Source organism: Oscarella lobularis, chromosome 4 (assembly GCF_947507565.1).
Source record: "Oscarella lobularis chromosome 4, ooOscLobu1.1, whole genome shotgun sequence".
NCBI lineage: Eukaryota > Metazoa > Porifera > Homoscleromorpha > Homosclerophorida > Oscarellidae > Oscarella > Oscarella lobularis.
The window spans coordinates 986,937-1,009,624 of record NC_089178.1 but is presented as its reverse complement, the minus strand read 5'-3'; the positions used below and the strand labels follow the sequence as shown (position 1 = coordinate 1,009,624).

At 46.6% G+C, this 22,688-nt stretch overlaps 13 protein-coding genes and 1 long non-coding RNA gene across 16 annotated transcripts; 8 read left to right on the top strand and 6 right to left on the bottom strand.

The window, feature by feature from the left end:
• Positions 1-455: 455 nt before the first annotated feature.
• Positions 456-2,270, top strand: LOC136185711 (probable imidazolonepropionase). The gene is made up of 8 exons (XM_065972890.1): positions 456-723; positions 773-837; positions 887-1,164; positions 1,220-1,445; positions 1,502-1,664; positions 1,718-1,773; positions 1,833-1,993; positions 2,053-2,270. The coding sequence occupies exons 1-8, from the start codon at positions 465-467 to the stop codon at positions 2,135-2,137; spliced, it is 1,293 nt and encodes a 430-aa protein (XP_065828962.1). The 5' UTR covers positions 456-464; the 3' UTR covers positions 2,138-2,270.
• Positions 1,998-4,954, bottom strand: LOC136185707 (histidine ammonia-lyase-like). The gene is made up of 20 exons (XM_065972887.1): positions 4,868-4,954; positions 4,708-4,792; positions 4,524-4,596; positions 4,400-4,466; positions 4,229-4,345; positions 4,129-4,175; positions 3,938-4,077; positions 3,842-3,889; positions 3,733-3,784; positions 3,585-3,680; positions 3,394-3,489; positions 3,288-3,343; positions 3,154-3,234; positions 3,035-3,100; positions 2,900-2,978; positions 2,755-2,844; positions 2,561-2,695; positions 2,397-2,505; positions 2,272-2,341; positions 1,998-2,213 (listed from the first exon to the last, which is right to left on the bottom strand). Exons 1-20 carry the CDS (start codon positions 4,879-4,881, stop codon positions 2,154-2,156), a joined length of 1,581 nt encoding a protein of 526 aa, XP_065828959.1. The 5' UTR covers positions 4,882-4,954; the 3' UTR covers positions 1,998-2,153.
• A 75-nt stretch (positions 4,955-5,029) lies between these two features.
• On the bottom strand, positions 5,030-5,859 carry LOC136185719 (RNA exonuclease 4-like). The gene is made up of 5 exons (XM_065972899.1): positions 5,618-5,859; positions 5,476-5,564; positions 5,347-5,427; positions 5,214-5,288; positions 5,030-5,152 (listed from the first exon to the last, which is right to left on the bottom strand). Exons 1-5 carry the CDS (start codon positions 5,829-5,831, stop codon positions 5,069-5,071), a joined length of 543 nt encoding a protein of 180 aa, XP_065828971.1. The 5' UTR covers positions 5,832-5,859; the 3' UTR covers positions 5,030-5,068.
• Positions 5,860-5,868: 9 nt separating this feature from the next.
• Positions 5,869-6,850, bottom strand: LOC136185720 (uncharacterized). The gene is made up of 5 exons (XM_065972900.1): positions 6,600-6,850; positions 6,417-6,505; positions 6,291-6,365; positions 6,161-6,235; positions 5,869-6,108 (listed from the first exon to the last, which is right to left on the bottom strand). Exons 1-5 carry the CDS (start codon positions 6,799-6,801, stop codon positions 6,031-6,033), a joined length of 519 nt encoding a protein of 172 aa, XP_065828972.1. The 5' UTR covers positions 6,802-6,850; the 3' UTR covers positions 5,869-6,030.
• A 216-nt stretch (positions 6,851-7,066) lies between these two features.
• Positions 7,067-7,824, top strand: LOC136186538 (ras-related protein Rab-43-like). Its single transcript, XM_065973917.1, has 2 exons — positions 7,067-7,251; positions 7,307-7,824. Exons 1-2 carry the CDS (start codon positions 7,072-7,074, stop codon positions 7,745-7,747), a joined length of 621 nt encoding a protein of 206 aa, XP_065829989.1. The 5' UTR covers positions 7,067-7,071; the 3' UTR covers positions 7,748-7,824.
• Positions 7,825-7,846: 22 nt separating this feature from the next.
• Positions 7,847-8,734, top strand: LOC136186537 (ras-related protein Rab-43-like). The gene is made up of 2 exons (XM_065973916.1): positions 7,847-8,113; positions 8,181-8,734. The coding sequence occupies exons 1-2, from the start codon at positions 7,883-7,885 to the stop codon at positions 8,619-8,621; spliced, it is 672 nt and encodes a 223-aa protein (XP_065829988.1). The 5' UTR covers positions 7,847-7,882; the 3' UTR covers positions 8,622-8,734.
• Positions 8,658-10,299, top strand: LOC136186536 (pre-mRNA-splicing factor ISY1 homolog). Its single transcript, XM_065973915.1, has 11 exons — positions 8,658-8,775; positions 8,835-8,857; positions 8,909-9,023; positions 9,090-9,132; positions 9,188-9,300; positions 9,353-9,414; positions 9,468-9,523; positions 9,571-9,693; positions 9,763-9,875; positions 9,922-9,999; positions 10,057-10,299. The coding sequence occupies exons 1-11, from the start codon at positions 8,773-8,775 to the stop codon at positions 10,165-10,167; spliced, it is 840 nt and encodes a 279-aa protein (XP_065829987.1). The 5' UTR covers positions 8,658-8,772; the 3' UTR covers positions 10,168-10,299.
• LOC136186533 (centrosomal protein of 70 kDa-like) lies at positions 10,014-13,593 on the bottom strand. The gene is made up of 16 exons (XM_065973911.1): positions 13,473-13,593; positions 13,327-13,407; positions 13,172-13,244; positions 12,989-13,112; positions 12,822-12,918; positions 12,586-12,759; positions 12,466-12,533; positions 12,356-12,418; positions 11,951-12,302; positions 11,803-11,892; positions 11,611-11,754; positions 11,376-11,547; positions 11,251-11,329; positions 11,120-11,199; positions 10,749-11,067; positions 10,014-10,610 (listed from the first exon to the last, which is right to left on the bottom strand). The coding sequence occupies exons 1-15, from the start codon at positions 13,557-13,559 to the stop codon at positions 10,997-10,999; spliced, it is 1,755 nt and encodes a 584-aa protein (XP_065829983.1). The 5' UTR covers positions 13,560-13,593; the 3' UTR covers positions 10,014-10,610; positions 10,749-10,996.
• Positions 10,173-10,604, bottom strand: LOC136185768 (ras-related protein Rab-43-like). The gene has a single exon (XM_065972945.1). The coding sequence runs from the start codon at positions 10,602-10,604 to the stop codon at positions 10,173-10,175; it is 432 nt and encodes a 143-aa protein (XP_065829017.1).
• Positions 13,570-15,555, top strand: LOC136186534 (hypoxia-inducible factor 1-alpha inhibitor-like). The gene is made up of 7 exons (XM_065973912.1): positions 13,570-13,675; positions 13,721-14,079; positions 14,131-14,592; positions 14,645-14,740; positions 14,910-15,046; positions 15,105-15,258; positions 15,347-15,555. The coding sequence occupies exons 1-7, from the start codon at positions 13,612-13,614 to the stop codon at positions 15,434-15,436; spliced, it is 1,362 nt and encodes a 453-aa protein (XP_065829984.1). The 5' UTR covers positions 13,570-13,611; the 3' UTR covers positions 15,437-15,555.
• LOC136186535 (uncharacterized) lies at positions 15,369-18,919 on the bottom strand. 2 transcript variants are annotated; one of them, XM_065973914.1, is made up of 3 exons: positions 18,652-18,919; positions 16,405-18,572; positions 15,369-16,299 (listed from the first exon to the last, which is right to left on the bottom strand). In XM_065973914.1, the coding sequence occupies exons 2-3, from the start codon at positions 16,786-16,788 to the stop codon at positions 15,463-15,465; spliced, it is 1,221 nt and encodes a 406-aa protein (XP_065829986.1). In that variant the 5' UTR covers positions 16,789-18,572; positions 18,652-18,919; the 3' UTR covers positions 15,369-15,462. The 2 variants fall into 2 exon arrangements, with proteins under 2 accessions (XP_065829986.1, XP_065829985.1); XM_065973913.1 differs by having other exon boundaries at positions 16,405-18,919.
• On the top strand, positions 15,760-19,573 carry LOC136186532 (uncharacterized). Of its 2 annotated transcripts, XR_010669740.1 has the most exons (4): positions 15,760-15,914; positions 16,706-17,173; positions 17,404-19,332; positions 19,412-19,573. XR_010669740.1 is itself a non-coding variant. In XM_065973910.1 (3 exons), exons 2-3 carry the CDS (start codon positions 16,751-16,753, stop codon positions 19,186-19,188), a joined length of 2,208 nt encoding a protein of 735 aa, XP_065829982.1. In that variant the 5' UTR covers positions 15,760-15,914; positions 16,706-16,750; the 3' UTR covers positions 19,189-19,393. The 2 variants fall into 2 exon arrangements, 1 of the variants encoding a protein (XP_065829982.1); XM_065973910.1 differs by lacking the exon at positions 19,412-19,573 and having other exon boundaries at positions 17,404-19,393.
• Positions 19,574-20,053: 480 nt separating this feature from the next.
• LOC136185767 (retinal homeobox protein Rx1-like) lies at positions 20,054-21,390 on the top strand. The gene is made up of 3 exons (XM_065972944.1): positions 20,054-20,303; positions 20,361-20,557; positions 20,920-21,390. The coding sequence occupies exons 1-3, from the start codon at positions 20,054-20,056 to the stop codon at positions 21,388-21,390; spliced, it is 918 nt and encodes a 305-aa protein (XP_065829016.1).
• A 510-nt stretch (positions 21,391-21,900) lies between these two features.
• LOC136186540 (uncharacterized) lies at positions 21,901-22,647 on the top strand. The gene is made up of 3 exons (XR_010669742.1): positions 21,901-21,987; positions 22,045-22,163; positions 22,221-22,647. It is a non-coding gene; the product is annotated as an uncharacterized lncRNA (long non-coding RNA).
• The last annotated feature ends 41 nt before the right edge of the window (positions 22,648-22,688 follow it).

The following is a 22,688-nucleotide window of genomic DNA, read 5'->3' as shown; positions in this document are numbered from 1 at the left end:
CGCAGATTTAGGCAAAGTTTAGTAAAATTCTTGGAAGGCATCCAAGAAAATTAGGAAAATAGTTTATACTATTCGACTAGACGCTCCAAATTTAAAAGTTTTGACCACGCCCCCACTAAAAAATTTTCGGCGCGCCAAAATTTCGAACCCCCCATTTTATGGAGCTGGCTACGGCCCTGACTGACTCTGGGGGTATTGGAGAACGACGACGTCTCCAGTAAGCCTGAGCTGTCTCATCAAAAAGAAAGACGAGTGCAAATGCCAGAAAGAAAATGGAGACACGGTGCGACATAACCATGGCACTCAAACGAAGCAGAGTTGGGAAGTTACTCGGAGTCGCGAAATCCTCGCTATCACCCCCAAAAGTTTCACAAGTAGAGAGCCAATCATGGCCCAATGACATCATAAGTTGACATCAACCAACACGGTAAACATTAAATACGGGGTTTTAGCAAACACGTGACATGGACAGAAGTCTTTTCGTGCGACATGCTAAACAAATCGTACAAGTGTGCGCTCGTTCTGAACGGCAGCTTCGCGGTAAAGCAATGAACGAGCTCGCCGTTCTTACGGCGAGCAGCGACGACGCGCAGGGAGTTTCGTTGGTCGTCGCCGAAGATGGATCGATATCCGACATCGGACGAGACGTCGAATTAATTGCAAAATACGGCGATCATCGATTTGGTCGAGAAATCGACGCAACGGACTGCTGCGTTCTTCCCGGTAACCTCGGCACGCCTCCGTGCCGACTTCCCCAACACCCGTGCGCTAGGATTTGTCGACGCTCACACGCACCCCGTATGGGACGGCGACCGCGTGCACGAGTTCGCGCTCAAAGTAAAAGAAAGAAAGCAGTGCGCTCGAGAGGAAACTAATTTGTTTGCAGCTAGCGGGCGCCACGTACATGGACATACACGAAGCTGGAGGCGGCATCGCGTACACGGTGAAGGCGACGCGTCGCGCGAGCGAAGAGCGACTCTACGATCTCCTGCGCGATCGTCTCGCGCAGATGACGCGCGCCGGGACGACGCTCGTCGAATGCAAGAGCGGATACGGGCTCGATAAGGAGAGCGAAATGAAAATGCTGCGCGCGATCGAGAGAGCGCGACGCGACGCGCGCGTCGGAATATCGGCGACGTATTGCGGCGCGCACAGCATTCCTAAGTCGGTCATAATGCCGGTTCTTTGTTGTCTCCGATGAATTTTTTCCTTTCCGAAGGGGAATGACTGAAGAAGCCGCTACTGATGACGTCATACACGTTCAGTTGCCGGAAATGCGTCGGATGATGGCACGTGGGGAGCTGCACGTCGACAACGTTGACGTGTTTTGCGAAAAGGGCGTCTTTGGAGTGGAGTCGACGAGACGAATTCTCAGTGCAGGTAAAGAAATAGGGTTGCAAATCAATTTCCATGGCGACGAGCTTCATCCAATGGGAGCAGCCGAAGTATAGTAGCTATTCACAAACTGTTGTAGTAGGATTCCATGATATCGCACTCGTAGTTAGGTGTTGAGCTCGGCGCCCATGCCATAAGCCACTTGGAAGAGATCAGTGCAGATGGAATACGTGCCATGGCTGAGTCAGATAGCGTGGCTGTTCTCTTGCCAACAACTGCCTACATTTTGAGACTCAAGCAACCTCCTGCCAGAGAAATGATAGAAAAAGGTCTACCGTACCATAGCAAACTTAAATTCCTTCACCTTCCAATCTGTTCAAAGGCGTTATTGTTGCACTTGGTAGCGATTTCAATCCCAACGCATATTGTTTATCAATGGTAAGAAAGCCGTGACGCGCGACAGATACGGGGGGGGGGGGTATTTCTTCACCGCTCAGCCTTTGGTCATGCACTTGGCTTGCGTCAATATGCGGCTTACGTTAGCGGAGGCACTGGCAGCGGCGACAATCAACGCCGCCGCTGCGCTTGGTCAGTCGGACAAACGCGGCTCAATTGAAGTAGGAAAAATGGCCGATCTCGTCATTATCAAGGCACCACGGTCATAATTTTCTGCAATTGTTTTTAACTCAATTTCTATTGCTGTCTATTTTACTGTAGCTGGGAGCACATCGTGTATCAGTTCGGCTGTCACAGCGGCGTAATTAAGCACGTTATCAAAGACGGCTGCGTGATCGTTGAGTGAGGTCGTCTCAAAGTTCTCACTCGGGCTCACACGTTGCCCTGTACTTTTCAATGAACGGCTCGACCGCTTTCCATGCCTTTGAAATTAAAATACATGACAAAAGGTGTTCTGTGTTTTGCAGGATTCTCGTTTACTTTTCCTTCTTGGAGGAACTGGGTTGCAACTTCGATTTCAGCTGCCACGTAATGATCACTGTCCCATGGTCTAGAAAAAAGCCCCCAAGTCCCGTTCTCACAGCAAACAGTGTCTTCTTTCTTACTTGGCTATTTGCCTAACTGCGGCATGCAAGGCTTCAAGTGGTTCAGTTGTCTTTTTAGGTCTGCTAAATTCCAACGCTTGACAGGCAGCAAGCAGTTCAATAGCCAAAACTAGAAACACGAAGAAAACGGTATAAGAGTTTTTTGTCTAATGACACCTGGTTACCTTGTTCCACGTGTTCTACTACTTGAATTGCTTTTCTTGCCGACCATCCTCCCATTGACACGTGATCTTCAGTAGCAGCAGAAGTCGATATTGAGTCAATGGATGAAGGATGACATAGAACTTTATTCTCCGAAACTAAAAGCATGGAAATACTGTATATTTCTCAGAAAAAAAGACGCCTATTTTCGTTTTACCAAGTGCAGCAGCCGTGCAGTGAGCCATCATAAAGCCAGAATTCAAGCCTCCTTCCTTGATCAAGAAAGCGGGCAGACGACAGTTCAGACCTGATTTTTCAAAAATCTTCAGAAACTGGTGGTGTAAGTATATAAACGTTCTGACCGGGGTTGTTTAGTCTCTCAATTCGACGCTCGCTGATACTGCTTAGTTCATGAACACCGATTGCTAAATAATCAAGAGCCTACGTACATTGATTGGCTTATTAATTGACACTCGGTGTGATAAAGTTCAGCTCACTTTAGCAGGATACTCGCCGTGAAAATTTCCAGCCGCTATCACTTCGCCTCGACTTGCAAAGACAAGCTAGTTTAGTAATTAGAAATTACAGTATTTGTTGAAGATTGAAAGGCGAGAACCGGATTATCCGTGGCACTGTTTATTTCTGTGCTCAGGATGCGGTGCACGAAGTCTATGGTATCCCACACAATTCCGTGCACCTGAAATAGAAACGGACTCAACTTGGAACACAGAGGCCCTTTGTGTCACTAACCTGAGGACAACAGCGCAGGGAATATGCATCCTGTACGTGGTGATATTGACTCGGATCTGTGAGGGTTTTAATGACGCAGAAGAAGAGCGTTCCTTTGAATGCTTACGGGCAACTTCTGATGGATAAAGGTCGTTGTGAATGAGCGCACGAAAACGAGCAGCAACAGCCATCTGACCCGCGTGAGGTCTCACTCTGTGAACGTCTAAAGAGCGGTAATAGTCTACGTATCTTCTCAAGAGTTTGGGGGTAACTAATTTGGGGGTAACTAATTATTGAAATTATGCTTTTCATCACTACCCCGGTCGAAAGCTCGATTTGTTCCACCCAGACATTCCAGGGTTAATGCCGCTATAACGTCAGCCTGCAGGGCAATCAATCTAGCCCTTTCAAGAGCTATAATACGTGCGAAATAAATATAAATATCGTAATGAGATCATCTTGCTGCCTTCGGCTCCAAGAGCTGTGATGAGCTGCGTTCCGTTTATAAGCGCAATTCCCTAAGAGGGAGAGAAAGAAGCTCTTTCACTTGCACACCACTAAATGATTTGTAGAACTTCTTTGGGTCCAAGCTCAATTGGGGTTAGATTGTGATGACGCAAAACCTATCAAAAACGTCGTGCACCGAGAATTAAATCGTCTTTCTATTCTACCTCTTTTGCTTCTTTCCAGCCCGTCTCCGGGCTCCACATTCTTCCCTCGCCCATCAATCCAAACGCAATGTGACTCAGTGGAGCAAGATCACCGCTCGCTCCAACTGTTCCCTTCTCAGGAACGTAAGGCAAACACGAAGCTAAAGCAAATGAATGTCATTTCTATTTCAAATTTCATTATTACACAATACCATTAAAGGCTGCGATGTACTGCTCCAAAACTTTCAATGATATTCCACTAAGACAATGACGTGATACGCGTTTCAATAAAGTAGAAATTTCAAATCATGCCTGTATCCTTTGGCCAAGACGTTAATGCGAAGTGCAAGAAGACGTTTTGTCCTTTCTGGCGACAGTGCATTGCCCACGCCAGCAGCGTGAGAACGAATCAAATTGCACTGCAATTCACTATCACCAAAAAACATCACAGAGCTGCTTATAGAATAAAGGCTGTAAATGCACCTTAGCTTGTCATGAGATATGACCTTTCTTGCAAAGTTTCCAAATCCTGTCGTTATTCCGTAAACCACTAAAGGAATGCAATAATTGTAGCGACAAGGGCTAGAGAAACGTCAATGCCGCCGACCTTTGTTCTCTTTCACAATATCTTCGACTTGCTTCCTTGCATCGACGACTTTTTTTATACTCTCGGAGCTCAACTGGACGCGCAGAAAAGTAATGAGTGCAGCTCGATAATCGAAAGATGGTCGGGTGGAGGTGGAGGCGTGACTGGGGTGTGTTCTTTTTTTGTCGACGTGGCACAGTCGAACCTTTATTGTCGCCTTTTCGCGTCCCAGTGTGACCAAAGTCTTCGTAGTCAGGCTGTTTCCGTCTAGAACAACGCAATCGACGTCTCTGCGAAATACGTTGTCTTATTCGAAGGAAGATTGGGCTTTTTCTCTGCCTCTGCTAGCTAGCGTTCACCAGTACCGTTTGTCAGCCATAAGATCAGAAGGAAGACGAGCGTCCTTTGGCAGATAACGCAGATAACGCGGTGAGCGACTAGAGCTAGCGTGCTTGGCATTGCGGTCACGGGAGTCCCTCAGGAGTCCCTGCCACACACACACACACTGACACAGGCACAGGCACACACTTGGCTGCAAATTTATTTTTTGTTTAAATTTGCTTTTACTAAGGGAATGCGCGTGCGACGTCTCTTTCCCACTCTGCCTGGCACGCTTGATATATTTTCAGAGCTGTTCTTGCATCTTCAATCTAAGCAACACTAATGTAGTACATAGATCTACTTGCACGATCTGTTTTCTCTTGCACTCACTGGGCAGTGGGTGCCACTTTGAATTTTTATTCCAAGTAGCCCACTGGCTATTCGTCGAAGAGCCGGGTACTGACCCTTAGGCAAAAACACCCACGTCTTTGACAAATTTCACTGGCCTTTTTTGCTAAGTTACGCCTTTGATGCAGTACTTGGAAAACTTTGAGTATTCCGCAGTGTCTCTTCTCAGTTCTTCAGGGTGATCAATTTGAAGAACCTGTGTAAGAGCCTGACTTACCTAAGCACTGTGCAAACTCGTTTTTACTTTTAGGTCTAATTTTAGACTATGTCCAACTAGAATTTTGTCCTTGAGTATAGCCAAAACGTCCGTCTGAACTGAAGCCAAACTTGGAGCTGAGTGACGGTATTTATGGGCATACACGGCACTGATGAAGTTATGACAACACCTCTGTCCAAGTCTCCAGGCCTCACTCCACTTATGTGAGTTCTGTAGTCAATAATTAGCTCTTGTGGAGCAACAAGAGAGTCGTAAAGAACGCGTCCGCTGTCATTCACTATGACCACTCTTGCCACCATGTTTGATTGCTTTTTGGGTTTTCGTCCAGGTACGTAGCGTGGTGCCACGCCGACCATTTCGCAGTCTAAAGCAATGCATTGCATTTTTCCGCATTCCTCTGTTCACGTGATCTTATTTAGATTTCCAATTACTTGTGGTAGGTTAGCGCGCGTAACTTGAAGTCATATATACGCATGCAGCAAATGTATTGAGAACTTGAAAGACAAACGCAGAAACCGAAAACGGATGAAGCAGGAATAAGGCCACGTTGATAAAGTTGTCCCATGCAAAACGTTTCTGGACTCAACGTCTAGAAAGACGTCGTTCCCATTCCACTTTGTTAAGCTGGTAGATTTCCATGACCGCTCGAGCGTCTTCGATCTTACATGCATTGAAATTAAGCAACAACTTCTAAGACATGGCTGATTAGTACCGACGAATGTTCGTTTCTTTGAATGCTTCGTCCCAAAAAGACTTGAGCCAGCTTTCTCAGTGAAGGAGAACGTCCCTGAAAAACCAAATCAACTTGAACTTTGTGCCAAGAAGTGTCATAGTTTTCTTACTCTGTTATATTTGAAGAACGGGGGATACTCGGCCGTGTCTCTTATCAAGTCCAACGGGTGATCTAGGTCTAAAACCTAATTGCCGCCGAAATAACATGACGCAGCAACGTGTCACCAGCCGCTTACTTCTAGGTCGTGGTCTATACTCTGACCAACAAGAATTTTGTCCTTGATCAATTTTCTCACCGTTTCCTGAACGGTTACAAAGTCGGGGGCTACATGGGCAGGATTATAAAAAAGAAAAACATCTCGCTTCAGTTGGAGCTAGCTCTCGGCCCTTCAAGTTGCCGTCCCGGGCCGGTGACGTACCTCCTATTAGATCTTGGCGTCTTACGCCGCTAACGGGCGTTCGATAGTTGACGACTTTTTCTTGTGGAGCCACAAATGTGTCGTACAAAACACCACCCCTTTCGTCGACTACGGAAACTCGAGCCAGCATATCTCCGTTTCCATAAAAGCCGATTCCAACCATTTCGCAATCAACGGCAACGCAGTCACGACGTTCTCCCATTGTCTTACGATGCTTTTCCGTCTTTGTGAAAGTCACGCGGAAAGTTAATAAATTCGATGACGTCACTGAAACCGCCCCTAAAATTTGCCACCTGGAAGCGAAGTAGGCATCGACGCTGTTTATATATTCTGCCGGAAAATGTGCCTTTTACAAGACTGCCAATATATACTGTATATGCGGCTCTGGTGCTGATATTATATCAGATTCTATGACGTAGAACGTCAGTTTACGTCACCAAAACGTCACGGCAGTGAGTTCCCGGCATTTTGGATGGCCGACGACGATTCCTATGACTATCTGTTCAAAATCATTCTGGTAGGAGACATGGGCGTTGGCAAGACGTGCATCTTGCAGTGCTTCAAGTCAAACACGTTCATCGATCGCCAGAAACCGACGATCGGGATCGATTTCACAATGAAAACGTTAGAAATAGCTGGAAAGAAAGTCAAGGTACGTCTAAAGAACAAGCTAGCTACACGTCTTCGACCACGCTTTCATATTTCAGCTTCAAATTTGGGACACGGCCGGAGAAGAACGATTTCGAACGATAACCCAGAGCTATTATCGTTCAGCTCAGGGCGTCGTCATCGCCTACGACATCACTCGCGAGGAATCCTTTACTCACGTGACCACTTGGATTGCTGACGTCAGAAAATTCGCAAATCCAAACTCTCTGATTCTCCTCGTCGGAAATAAATCGGATTTGGACGAGCAGAGGAAAGTGCAAGCGGAAGCTGCAGTGAAATTAGCAGCTCACTACGACGTAGTGATTGACGTATTGGAAACGTCAGCTAAGAGTTCTAGAAACGTCGACGAAGCCTTTCGACGACTTGCATCTGAATTGGTGTCCAATGCCGGTGGTCTAGCAAGTTTATATGACGACAAGTCAATTCAGCTGGACAAGAAGTCTATGTCATCCGAGTCAGAGGACTGGTGCTCTTGCTAGCGTATAATATAGATGTATCGGTAGTTATCTGCACTCTTCTTACATTATTGAATTTAATTAATCTTTGCACCAAGTTGCTTGCGCATGTTCTCACCTTCATCGCGTGACATCATCGTCATCGTCATCGTCATCGTCATGGACAGTTCAGGTCGGAGCTTTTCTCCTTCGAGCGGCGACAGTGTGGACGAGAACGCGGATGCGGAACCCGACTATCTGTTCAAGGTCGTTCTCGTCGGAGACGTGGGCGTGGGCAAGACGTGCATCGTGCAGCGATTCAAGTGCGATACGTTCATCGAACGCCACTGCGGAACGATCGGCGTCGATTTTACAATGAAATCACTTCAGCTAGGTGATAAGAAAGTGAAGGTATACCGTACGGCACGATCTTCGAGACTTGTTTCGATCTGGTGGGCGTGGACGACTTTCTTCATAGGTTCAAATATGGGATACTGCAGGGCAAGAGCGATTTAGAACGATTACTCAAAGCTACTATCGTTCTGCACACGGCGTCATTATTGCTTACGATATAACAAAACTAGAATCGTTTATGCACGTGACTCAGTGGCTTAGTGACGTCAGAAAATATTCGACGCCTGGGGTGCTCGTTTTACTTGCAGGGAATAAGAAGGATTTGGAAGAAGCGAGGCAGGTAAAGCTAAGTGAGGCAAGAAAATTGGCCGATCATCACGGGATGATTGGAGTGCTAGAGACGTCAGCTAAGACTTCGACAAATGTAAATGACGCTTTTATTCAACTTGCCATGGCAATGAAGAATGCCGTAAGCGAGGGAAATAGCGAGATGCTGGAAAGTGAACGGTCAATTCATTTGAGTGAGTCTGAAGCTGTAGACAAAAGTAGTCTGTGCTATTGCTAAAAATGAGGATAAGTGTTTCGTACAGAATCAATAATTCGGCAGGCTTTTATTAGAATCACGTGTGTGTGTACGTACGGGGTTTGTTACGGGGTTCACACTGAACGTTTTTTCGACGTTTTCTCGCCGATTCGCGTGATTCCAAAGTTCCAAGATGGTAGGATAGATGCGCAAAGTTGCTATATTGTTGCGATCTAAGTCAATGTATTCTCTCAGGCTCGCAATTCGGAAAAAGCGATGTAAATCGCTTTCGAACACTTCCTCGTTTCGCGTTTGGCACGCTTTCTTAGGGCGATGCTGAATCGCTGGGTGGCGATGAAGCAGAACGAAGGAAAGGTGATGAAACGGCCTGGATTGGCGTCCAAATGCACGAGATTGGGAGACGCGGAAAGATACCGAAGAGACGTAAGGAAAAGAAAAGCATCGCAACCAACCGACCAATCACGTCAACGACAACGTTTTTCTTTATAGTTAGTGAAGGAGATTTCGCAGAAAATCTCGGCAGTTCAAAATCGTAAGGCGGATAGGTGTATGTAGACGCGAAATTTCAATTTTAGCATTTTTCTTAGCTGGTCTTGGAGAATATAAACTGCGTGATTTGAATGATACGATTAATCGTCTCTTACGACTCAAACGCGTTTGGGAGTATAGAATAGTTGAGCTGGGAGGCCCAGACTACAAGGTAATGGGCTAAATATAAAAAGAACATTTTAATAACTCTTATTGATATGTAGCAATCTGGTGCTAAAATGTATGATTATGAGGGAAGAGAGGTACCTGGGAGCAGCGGATACAAGTGGGTAGAGAAAGAGATGAATTTCTAAAAAGCTTATTCTTCTTGTTTTCGAGGTATTTTGGAGCAGCAAGAGATTTGCCTGGGGTGCGGGAATTGTTTGAGACGGAACGTGAGGAAATTTATTTTAGGGGAACAGTAGTTTTAAATTTTGTGTAGCTCCTCCGCCTCCAAGGAAAACAAGGGCGGAATTGTTTCGTCACGTGGACGCTGACTACTTTGGATACCGGGATGAAGACGATGGAGTAATTGTGCAGCAAGAGGAAGAAGAAGAAGAGAAAGGTTCATTTCTTTTTAGATTTTATCGTTAGGGGGAGGGGGGGGTATACATCATGTATATCAATTTTTTAGCAATTGCACGAGCTGTCAAAGAGTGGGAAGTAAAGAAAGCCCAAGGGGAAATAAGAGAGAGCAGCGACGAGGGAGAAGAAGAGGAAGACATTTATGCCAAAGCAGCAGCTGAGGTAATTATTGATATTGTTGTCAATCTCTACATTGTGGCTTTTTCAGTCGGACGAAGAAGGCGCTAACAAGGAAACGGAAGAGGAGGAAGAAATATCAGGCATGAAGGTCCCATCACAAGAAGAAGTACGTCAAACTAATAATATTGAAACTGATTTAATCTTATAAAGTTTTGTATGAAAGGTGGAAGAAATTTTGGTACGAAAACGAAAGCAAGAACTACTCAACAAATACGCAAGCGAACAATTAATATCTCAAGGTAACGAAGCCAAAACCCTGCTTGGACTAGAATGACGATTTTAACTGCAACAACCGTCATATTTCCTTATCCCTGGCGTCTTACTACCGAGATCCACGCTATCTTGCAATAGTACGTTAGAGTAGATTGCATCTATGAGCAATTCAATGGCCTCTTCGATTCCCTGATTGTTTTTTACAGACGTTTCCATGATGCCCGTCATGTCGTAGTGCTTCACTAGAGCGCTTGCTTCGCTTATGTGAATCTGACGCTTCGTCGACGCCATATCGAATTTGTTTCCTATTAGCATTGCCTGCGCTTCAGGTCGGGCCGAATTGCGAAATTCTTCGATTTGCTTTGCTGCGCTGTAGAGGGAATCCTTGTCTGTGATGTCGTACATTGCTATGCAGCCGTGAGCGCCTCTCGCTATCAGTCCTGATGGGCCTGTATTGCCTGGATCTGGAATCAAACTCTTGTGGCTGCTGTCCCACATTTGAATCTAGTCAGGTGAGATTACAATTTTACTTTCTCACGTGACAGGGTGACGTGAGCAGGATTACGAATTTTAATTACGTAAGTGTACTTGTTGAAGTAGGCGTGGTCTCGCACGTCTGCGACGTGACACGCGATTACTCACTGCGAATCGTTTTCCTCGCAGCTTGATCGTATTTCTCACGACGTCGCCGACGTGTTTCGAATTGCCGAACGTTCCGAAGCAAAAGCGTTCGACGAAGCTCGTCTTTCCCGATTTCGGCGAGCCGAGAACGACGACTTTTAGTGCAATTTCGGCCATTGCACAATGCTTTGCGAACCCATATACGGTAACTGCTGAAAAGACAGAAAATTCTGTACAACAGTGCGCTAATGCAGTTAGCGCACGCGACATTAGGTAAAGTCAGAAAGAAATTGTTTCATTTTCGTCACTTCCGGGATGACGTCTTCGGCTCGGTTAAGCCCTGAAAAAAAAATTGAAAAAGAGACGGAAAACACGAGACCAGGTACACCCACCTAGGAGTAGAATAAGCTTAGCAACAATTGTTTCAAAAGCCGGGCAAACGTCGTCATAATACCGCACCTGATGAAATCGACTAAAAAACCACGCATGTATAAATTTAACAAATTTTAGAATATTGTCTTACTCAACGTCATTTTCATGTCCTACCAAAACGATCAAAACGTCGATTTTTCTCATAATTGCGACGCAACTTGCCTCCGGGCCTACATAAATATTCATACTCTATATAATATTAGGGAGAAAAGGTACCGAGGTTGAGTTTCTCTCCCAATGCTTTCACGAAATTGTTGAGTTCAGTGACGCGACTGTAAACTTCGTTCAACTTTGGCAGAACGCCGGCTGAGGATTTGACGTCAAAGAGGTTCTTAAAGTGTTCTATGGCATTTCGGCACGCCACAGGACCGGGAATATCATCACTTTTCTAATAGAATAAATAAATAATACGACGGGGGGTCTCTGATTCTTCATAATTTCTGTCCCTTACGCTTGTCTCTAATAAACCGAGCCAATATTCAAGAGTAGGAATAACGTGATCCCAGGCAAGATCACACCAGGCTTCATGACGAACGCCATCAGGACAATGGGGCTGTGGTCCGTGATCAATAACCTCAATTACAGTGGCAACAAACTATAGATGAAATAAATACACGTACAGTTTTCTATATAATTTTCTCACGTGTCTCATGTTTTCCATAGATGACGTCATTCCACGGAGAGCTGGCATTAAATGGGGCAATGATCCAACGTTGAGCTGCCTGCAAACAAGCTAAAACCAAAAGTCAAGTCAACGAGATCATAATCAAAGATCATCTCGTGCTATGTACTTGGAGATATTTTCTGCAGGTATCAATAGAAGCGCTACACACGTGAGTTTCATTGCACGACGGCATCGCTCTGCTGTCGTCGTCCTTTTCCAAACTCTTGATTCTCATTTCGATTTCTCTCAGTTCCTCTTCTTTGGGTCTCGTCTCCAGTTCGGCTCTCAGTTCGTGATTGACCGCTTCTTGATGGTCGAGCTGACGTTTCAAGTCGACGGCGCGTAGTTCCGCTCTTTTGAGTTTCGAATGGACAGATAGGTAAGACGAGCTTTGGTAAGACGAGCTTCGGTCATCGAGTGAGACCATGTAAGATGAATTTGACAACGACGAGTGCCCATTTCGAATGGAAACCTCTTTTCTATTTGAAAACCCAAACTAAATTAGTACCAATTTAAAAGTATTTAGGCTCGCCTGAGAAAGTCTAGTTCTTCTTCCAAACCGCTGATCTTTCGCTTATAAGCGTCGTTCAGTAGTCTAAAACAAAATCCAGTTTTTCCAATTAAAATAATTATCGGTTGCACTTTGTTGACGTTCTTGGCGAATCTACGTCAAACGATCCCCAACGACGACTTTGAGTCTGCGATTCACTCTACACGCAAAATGAAATACTTTTTAATTAAAAAATATTATTTTTTGCGTGCCTTCTCGAAGAGTTTTTGATGCTTTTGATGGAGTTGACCAATTGATTTTTCTTGTCGTCTGCATTTGACTTCTAACTGTTTGTAACGGCCCTCTAGTCCTAGATGGTTCTGCCGAAGTCTCTGCATTTCTTCGCCGTGTCTTTTCAATTCTTCGAACCTCGCCTTTTCAATTTCCTTATAAACATAAATAAGGTAGTTGCGCTATAAGTAAGTAGGCCTCTCAAGTGTTCTTTCACCTCGACTTTTTTAGCTTCAACGCTCAACTGTTTTCCTACGCGACTCAGTTCCGTGGCAAGTCTTTTATTTCTCTCCTGCTCTTCCCTCAAATTGATTCTAATAAATAAAGAAGGTAAACAAATCTATTGTGATGAATCAATTAAAACGGAAAAAAATGACTTATTACTTGTCCGTGTGAGCGGTTTCAATCCACAGATCAATTTGCCTCTGTTTCGAGTCACAATCCGCCATGAGAGACAGCAAAGTCGATTGAAGCATTTGACCGGCCATTCCATCAAGAAGAAAGATATCTCAAATGAGACAAGGTATACGTAGAACAGATACCAATGATTTCAATGTCAAAAGTTACCGTTTTCTTGACGCAGGTTGATTGGGTTCAATCCTCGAAGTCTCAAATTTCGATTCACCTCTTCCCATTGCGACTGTCGTAACAATCGAAAATGGACGTGGTCACAATGGAATCAGACCGATTTCCATTGTTTCTACTCGTTCATTCGTTCTTACTTTTCTAGCGGCATCTTGAGGGTGAACAAATTTGTTATCGAATTCTCGCTGAGCCCCCGAGTGCGTTGATTCCCTTCCAGACTGAAGAAGAAGAAGTGTTCTTATTTTTATTCGTCAAGATCGTAAAGAACCTATCTATCTTTAACCTTGTACAACTCGAGAAGCACCTCCAGCTTCTTTGTCGTCGCTTTTAGATCCGATTTGGGAGACGATTCGGTGCTGCTTGATGACATTTGAATAGAATTTCTCCCGGATAACAATAGGCAACGTTCCCGGATAACAAAAATGAAAGCACTCGCTTTCGTCGTCATTTTCGCTCTCTTCCACCTCATTTCCAGCGACTCAGAAGGCGAGAAACATTTTTCAATTAAATTTATAATGTTTCTTTGTGCAGATGTTCGTCGACTAGTGGAGGAAAGAGATTTGCTCCGCGAGCAGGTCAAATCTTTGCGCGACGAAATCAAACTGCACAGCTCGTCGCGAGACGAATCGTGCGACTATCTTCAAAATCGAATCGACGATCTCCAACGCACGGTCAAAGCGAAACGAGACGAAAAAGATACTTTGAAAATTGGCATCGAAACAGCGAAAAAGGAAATGACGTCACTGGCAAAATGCAAAGCGGACAAAGACTCGACTGGAAAATATCACAAAAGTCAGATTCGATTTCAAGGAAAGTATCATTTTCCAGTGAAGCCAATAAAACGAGCTAAAATGGAAGATCCAGAAACTTTGAAAAGTCTTCAAGAAGGGGTAATTGAATAAAGAAATAAAGATATAAATTAAATAATGACGAGATTTCAGCTGCCTATAGTTATCACTGGTAGTAATTTGACGTCATCTGCTCTGAGATGGAATATAGAATTCTTGGGCAAGGAGCTCAAGAATCAATTTGTGCGAATTTTCGTCTCTTCGAATCGTCAATTTCGTTATCACAATATGAAATTTGAGACGACGGCTGCCTACTACGAGTGGCAACCGCCGTTTCGAATTCACGAGGGACTCTTTCAGGAGTTCATCGAAATGACAAACGATTTCAAAAAAGCGGATAACGGAAGCCGCGCCTACTTTCAATATTTGATAAACGAGTTGAATTTGACCGAGTCAATGGATGACGATTTCAACGAATTCAATTGGAATTGGATACACGATACCGTTCTTCCTGCAACGAAATGGGGGCAACTGAAACACAATTTACTCCTCGTTGGAATGAATGACGTATCAACGCCCGTTCACTTCGACGGCATGGAGAATCTTTTCTCAATGGCAAGAGACGTAGATGGACAGAAGCACGTAAATGAATTATTTACGTTTTTAGATATATGGGCACAAGAGATGTATTCTATTCGATCCGAGTCAATACAAGGGGCTCTATCCTTTTCCAATTCACCATCCACACGATCGACAATCACAGGTTTGTGTTATTGTAGCGGGGATCTCGGTTGCCTTGGGCTTTGGTGGCACGGGACCACCTGGTCAACGAAGCCCTAGGTGCTTCTTCCCCAGCTGGCTAATTTCCTTAGCAATGGTCTCTGTGTCTTGGAGCCTTGTTCGATTACTTAACTGCGGTGTTCTTATTATAGGTCGATTTTGATAACCCTAATTTTGAGATGTTTCCTCGCTTTCGCGAAGTCCATGGCTACGACACGATTCTCGGACCCGGGGAAGTCCTCTATATTCCGTCTCATTGGTGGCATTATATCGAATCAGAGAGAGACTCGTAAGGGAGATTAGGTGGGTAAGAAAAGAAGGGAGGGAACGCGTGCTTCCGCTTGCAGGATGACTGTGTCGTTGAATTTCTGGTTTTATCCCGCGTGGCACGAAAAAGACGATCAGGAAAATTGGAAGGACCTTGTACCCGATGCGGTCGACCAGCTTCTGGTGAAACAAGAGGTAGAGACGTTGATTGCAGAGAGTTTTCATCCCACCAAGGTAAGTCAATGGGAAAAGGGGAATAGGCTCCGTTTTCCCTCTCTTTGTGGCCTAAACTTTGGTCGCTTTTTTATCTATGACCCCCCAGGTTAAGGATGTGCTGAAGGAAATTTTAGACAAGCGCTTTGATTTTATTGAAGCTAAGCGTCCTGAAAAAGATACTGTAGACGGAGAATAGAATATTTTTTTTACACGGGCGGTGGACTACAGTTGGTTTAGGTGCAACTGCAAGTCTAAGAGTTGTTGCTTGAGTTCAGACAGTTCTCCTATTATAACTTTATGCGTTTCTTCGCTCATTATGTACTCGTTGTCGACGAGAACGAGCGATGCCGTCTCTTCGCAGACAGCGTGCGCATCGTCTAAATTCATTTCGACCTCGAGCTCCGTATCGGTGCATCGAATCGACTGACGCCGGCTCGTCTGCCTTAGCAGCAGTTTTTCTTTCATTTCCGATATGAGCAATAGGCTGTGTCTCAACGCGTGGGAACCCGGATGCGATGCGCCGTGTTCTCTCAACTGGACCACAGGCGTTTCTTCGCCGCCGACAGCGTCTTCATCGGATCGCTCTTCGCTCGCTCGTCCGTCGCTGCCTCCGTCGCGAACCGAAGAAGCCGCCCCGCTACGTTTTCCTACTATTTTCGCCACCAACTTTCCCGGTAAGGCTAATCCCACTCTCAACCGCTTTTGCATCCACGTCCGCTTCCTTGGTTTCGACCCTTCGACCGATAAACATGACCCTTCCGTTCTCGTCGACGAAGATTCGTCGACGGGGTCCCTTTCGGTTCCTTCTGAACCATTCTCCCCGCTATTTCCGCGTTGCTTGAAATGAGCGAGCAGCGCCTTGAGCGGATGACTCCGCACCTTCAATCGATCGCGTTTCGATTCGACGAGCGCGACGGGATCGGGATCGGGATCGGGCGAAGCGGGACGCAATTTGTTGCCCATATTCGGCAGCGAAGTAAGACACGTATAGGACGAATCGTCGACTGCCCACGATCGACGATTAGCGCCCTTTTGTCGGCAATTCATTGCGCCGTCGACCTGGAAACGGATAGACAACGCTTAGTTACGGTGTCGCGCGAGAAAAATCGTATTAGGGCCGCCCCGCGATGTCTCACGGGGTGTGGGGGCGTGGCGAGTTTTTACCTCGCGCGGAACTCGAAGAAACGTCGTCGTCATGAGAGCTCGAGCTTCGGTGTGCGTTTTCGCACGATGGGATCCCGGTATTTGAGGTGTTCTTGAATAAATACGTGAGTCAGTTGGCCGAACGTCAGTGGAAATGCGTTGTCGTTTGTCTTCTTCCGGTGCATTGCTGCATTCACGTGAGGGAAGTGATGCTCTCAAAGGGGCTTTTATAGCCGCTAAGTGAACTAGATGAGAAATCGCGTGCATTTTGCTCATCTCATCGTCGTTCGATCGCTGAACTGCTTTCGATTGTGTCATATAGATCGTGTCAAAAACGACATTTTTAACGTGCGTTCTTCCTGTGACAATGGGCGTGTTCGTTGTTCTTCTCCTGTCCATATTCATTGGATACGGTCGCGGCGAGCTCGCCGACTGGCTAATACATGCAATTGACGCACCCGTTCAAGTCGAATCCTCCACAACGACGCTCATTGGACCGAACGGGGCGGAAATCAATGCGACTACATTGACCTTGACGAATTCCATTGTATCGCGCACATTCCTCATCGAACCCGATATAGCAACGCTCGATTTCGTCAGCCATTGGAAGGAACAGTCGATAGTGAGAGCAGTGACGCAGGAAGTGATCGTCGGCCTCGACGACGTTGAGTACAATGTGGGCGGAATAATACAAGGCCAATCGTATGCGTACCTCAATCGATCGGCCTTGAGAGTGACAGTCAACGAATCGTCTTTTCATTACAAATCCTACTCAACCGCTCAACCACAGGTACAGTACTACTGCGCATTACGTCATTATATCGCGATCTCCCATTAGAATGCGAAAAGGGGGCTTCCTTGTTTGTACATCTAAAATAAGTCGGGTTCTTTTTTTTACGTGTTATACTATTCGCCCTCTATTTCGACACTTTTTTTTTTATATAACGGTGATAATTCCCTGGGGCTTATTTGATCGATCGTCAGGCATGTACAATTAATTGAGTCGTGCTCTGATAATAGGCTCCTTTTCCTTGGACGCCTGGAACGCGGCATGCGCCCGCGACGAATGTATCGTGGCCGCCGAAAGGTTTGCAACTCGTCTTCGGGCTAGTGCCGCCCGCGTCCGCACCTGCCCAACACCGAGGCATTCAAATTAACGTTCATTACGAGATGTACGTCGGAATTCCACTCATTGCCAAGTGGATTTCGGTCAATTTTACGAGCGCTGCGACTGGAAACGCGACGGTCACGTCGGTTCTAGTGGAAAATCTCGCGACAAATCCGCCGTATCGTCCGCGCAGTTTCGGTCCCGTGGCTCACCCGTGGGAGCGCGGACCGGGACCGACCGGATCGTGGCTCTACGCCGAAACGAACCAAGCGCACGGCACGCAGGTGGCTTGGGTCGACGGGAGCCATTTGGCGGCGAGTCCCGGCTCAGGGGAACCCGTTCTTCGGTCTTCGTATACCCTCGGTCCGTACGCGACGATTAACGCTCGAAATCCCATTTTCGAATCGTTTCGACTTTTTGAACTCGTTACGGATTCGGTCGATCCGGAACGGGTCGCTCTGAGTCGACATCGAATGACGCGTCTGTTGGCACCGCAGACGCAGGAAAATCCGATTTTTCTCCATTGCACCAAGTCAGATTCGGCGGGAGTTCGATTTGCTATCGATCAAATGGTCGACGTCGGTTTCGAGATGTTTATCTACAGCTTCGGCAGCGGATTTCGTCTCGAAACGTCTGATCCGAAATATTTAGCTCAAATTAAATCAGATATCGATTACGCAAAATCGAAGGGAATGGAAGTAGGCGGCTACGACTTGATTTGCCTGGAACGGGGCCACGGCGGCTACGGCGGCAACGTCGGCGATCAATGGGACGCGATTGATCCGACGAGCGGAAAGCCGACGCAGAACGCCTGCTTTTCATCCGGTTGGCTCGACAAACTGAACGCATACGTATTCGGCTTTATCAACGAGACGGGATTAATTAGTATCGAGACGGACGGGCCGTACGGCGGATCGGAATGCGCGTCGAAAACGCACGATCACCACGTCGAGTTGCGCGATTCCGTGTACGAACAGACGAAAGCTCAGGGCGAGTTCTATTCGAAATTGCGAGCGCTAAATGTCTATATACACCAACCGGATAATTTTTTCTATCAGGGCGGCTCGAAAACGGGCATGGGCTATAACGAGAATCAGTACAGTTTGCCGCGTTGGCAAGACCTGTCCGTCAGTCGTCAATCGATGTACGACGACACGTACCACTTTATTCCGACGCAAGGTTGGATGTTTGTGCCGCTCGTTCAATATCACGGAGGCGGCGCCGCGGCGACGTTTGAACCTCTCAGCGAGAATCTCGTCGAGTACGAATGGGCGCTCGCTCAATATTTCGGCTACGGGGTGATGCCGTGCTGGCGCGGCTATCGGCTCTATGACACCAATCAAACGATGGGCGTCGTCAAGAAGTGGGTCGATTTTTATAAGACTTATCGCGATATTTTGACGAGCGACATCGTCCACGTACGTCGACCGGATATGCAGGGAATTGATGCGATTATACACGTGAATCCTCGACTGAAATACCGCGGTCTCGCCGTCGTGTTCAATCCGACGTTGAAGCAAATCACTGAGAACGTCACCATGCCACTCTATTATACAGGCATCGAGAAAACGGCATCCGTATCCGAAATGGGAGCTCCGCCTCTCGCCTATGCTCTCGATCGCGACTACACCGTCAGCGTTTCCGTCGACTTGCAGCCACAATCCGTCACCTGGCTCCTGTTTCAGGATATGCCCTAACGAGTTCTTTCTGTCTACGTTCTACGTTTGTAAGCGGAAGTGTCTGGATCGGTGCACCATTTAATTTTGAGCTCGAGGGCGCATGGCTTTGTTGTGGATTTCTATGCTAATTCATCAATGTTGCTGGTGGAAAAACGTCATTAGGTTGTTAGACACTAGGCAGCACCGCATGGCGCCAGTCAATCCTCCAATACTTTATCATTAACATGTCGTCTTTTTTTAGAGTCTAATATGGTGAAGATTCGAGAGGAAGGAGAAGATTTGGCGATCGAAGCTAGCGGCTTCTTTAGCTAGTCGATGACGGTGTTTTTTTGTGTCAGCGCCCGGCTGGCGTCTGGAGCCCTTTCAAGTGTGTAAGCCCCATCTGTGATGAGCTCGTTCGGTATGCTTGGTTGTCTGCGCACTAAATCCTGTCGAGCGCAGTCGCAGAGCTTCCTTCCCGTCTCGATGCGGTCGTATTGAAATGTGCCAGGAAGTGTTGTTGTGGAGGGGATTTAGGGAGGGAGGAGGGGATTTAATTAGGCCCCTACTTGAGCTTGGAGTCAGTCGGCTCGCAAGGGCTCGGCTTCCTGGTTGGATGGGGCTGCTTGATTGATCAAAACAAGCAGCAATTGGGTAATAAACTTAGGCTCTGTTAATTGCGGTCCTTTGACTGGTTTGCTTCGAATGAAATTGGCACGGGGGCCCTTACCTCGTCCAGTCTTCCTCTGTCTCTCCTAATCCTATTATTTATCTAATGGGTCAACGTCTTGGGGGACGGTATAAGACTAAGCAAACCCCGACGCCTTCCTTCATTCTCGCGTCAGTTCGTCTATCGGCAACATCGCACATCAGACCCAATCTCATATCTCTCGACATTGACGTGATGGAGTCATCCGGAGACGAAGGCGGACGCATGTCGTCAACTCCCTCTTCTTCTTCGTCTGATTCGATAACCTGTGCTGTCCCGTCGCCTGCCGGCAGCACTCACCAGCAACCGCCAAGTGGATTCGCTTTTTCTATCCGGAACTTGCTCCAGCTGGACGCCACCGAGGAAGTGAACGAGACTCTCGCCGTGCCGCCGCCCGTGGGCGGCTCTGCTGTGACCGCCTGCCCGTCATCATCTGATGACCACAGTACTATCAACACATGCGCCTCGCACACGCAGAGATAAGTCATCGTTTTTCTTTCAGTTACCCTAAACACAAACACTCCGTGCACGAGTCCTGGTCTCCTTGGCGGCAAAAAGAAGACAAAACGAACGCGAACGACTTTTACCGCCTATCAGCTCGAGGAACTCGAGCGCGCCTTTCAAAAAACTCACTATCCTGATATATTCATGAGAGAAAAATTGGCTCAACGAGTTCACCTATCGGAGCCGAGAGTGCAGGTACAGTATACAAAAAAGGGTCGATGCATGCTTGGGTCGCGTAAATTTCTTTCGCGTAAACCGCCTGACGCAAATATCAGCGAATTAGCTTGTCTGAGCCCTAAAGGGTGTCTTGGATCAATGGGAGATTATGGCCATTAGAGCGTAGGCCGCTGGTGAATAGGATTCTTCTTTCCTTCTCGCGATGTAATTATTAGCGAGGTATATGGGGCCCGTGTGAAGCCAAATAGCTAAAGTAGATTGTCTATTCCTTTGCTTTGATTGTGTCAGTAACATAAGAGATCTCCTTGGATCGAGACCATCTGGTCTGGAATGCGGCAGTAGCATCTGTCACTTATTAATCTACTCGTCTCCCTCATTAGGTGTGGTTCCAAAATAGAAGAGCCAAATGGCGAAAAAGCGATCGCAGCCGACAGGAAACGGCTGCGGTTTTTTGCCCCAATCCAACAGCGGCGGTCGCCTTCCAAGGACCGCCGACGATGATCAATTCACCCGAATTCCATCATCATCATCATCATCATCCCTACCACCGGGCCATTCCGCCGCTACCCGGTCACCTCCTGCCCGCCGCAATTCATTCCCATCCTCAGAGAATCGACTATCCTTTCTATACGCGGCATCCTTTCTTGACCCAGAGATCACCGTCATATCTATCGCCGGCGGTCAGAGCTGTCGCCGCTGCCGCAGCCGCCGTTGATTGCTACGGTTCTCCTTACTATTTTGACTCGTCGCCGCCTCCCAGTCAGAGTGGATGCAGTATGGCTAGTCAGGAATTGAAAGCGAGAGAACATGCGACGGCAATGAGCCTGATTCACGTTCGAAAATCGTTCTAAAACCCGTGGCGTTACTAAAGAAACTATTTATAGTATGCACAGATTTTTATATGATGACACGGCTGATGCTATTGCTTCTGGCAGCATTGCGTCACGCGACCGTTGATAGACTGGCGCTCTTCTAGTCAGTCTTCGTTGTCACTTAAGCTAGTTAAGCTTTATAAAAGGATAGGCTGTCACTGCGTGTCATGCTTCATCCATCATGTTTTTTGAGGCTGCTGTTTTCAGCAACCGAACTGTAGTGCACGACAATAAATGCGTTTATTTGGCTATACGTCTATTTCTGCACTGGCGGACTAGTTAATTTCCGTCAGCCGTTGAGAGACCGCCGACGAGCGTTCAACTTTTATCAGTCGCCTTTCATGCGTTATCAAATTTAGCAATTGCAAGGACAAGATGGTGGTCTAGAATGCAGTCAACATTGCACGCCGAATACGGCTTCAGTGCTAATAGAGGCAGGAGACGGCTTTAAAAATAGAGCAGTAGGCATCCGGGAGCCGTACGCGCGACAAGGAAAGAGCAAAGTTACCCGGATAGATATGTTTCCTGCTCTCGTGGTCTCCCGTGGTCATCCGTGGTCCCCCTCCTGTGTAGCAGGTCTCAGCTGACGGATCGAGCCATGTTGCGGTAGTATATTGCATTCGTTTTATTTAGGATTGAACGGCGAAACGGCCTTCGAAAGAGCGCGAGTGGTCATGGTTGTTCAATCTGTTTTCGAAATTCTTCCGAAACTCATCGAAGCAACTTACTACGAAAAGGATGAAGCGAAAAAGGTCACATACCGTAACCCGGCCTAACCCCCAACTTTCATGTACACTGTTGGTCGACAGGCGGAACTCTGCAAAGCGCTTTTCGAAGACACAATACCTAAATATTTTTCTCGTATGGAAAAGATTCTAATTGAAGGCAACAGTGATTTTTTTGTCGGTCCCAAGGAAAGCCTGAAAACCCTAACAATCCAATTAGATTATTTATTACGTATAGATGACTCTTGCTGACATCACGTTCTTCCTGACATCACGTTCTTCCATCTTTTTGATTCTCTGCGCCACGGTAAGATTAGCAAGGGAAAGGAATTGTTTTACAAAAATGGAGTACGTACGCCTAAGCTGGAAGAATTGGTCTCTAAAGTGGAAAAGCAACCAAACATTTGGGCTTGGCTCAAAAAAAGGCCTGAGACCTATCACTAAATTCTCGGACTTGTTTGTTGTTTGGCGTGCATCTTGTTCGAACAGTAGATAATATAAGGAAATTGAACAAGCGTAGTAAAGCTTAGTACGCATGCGGACCACGTTTTT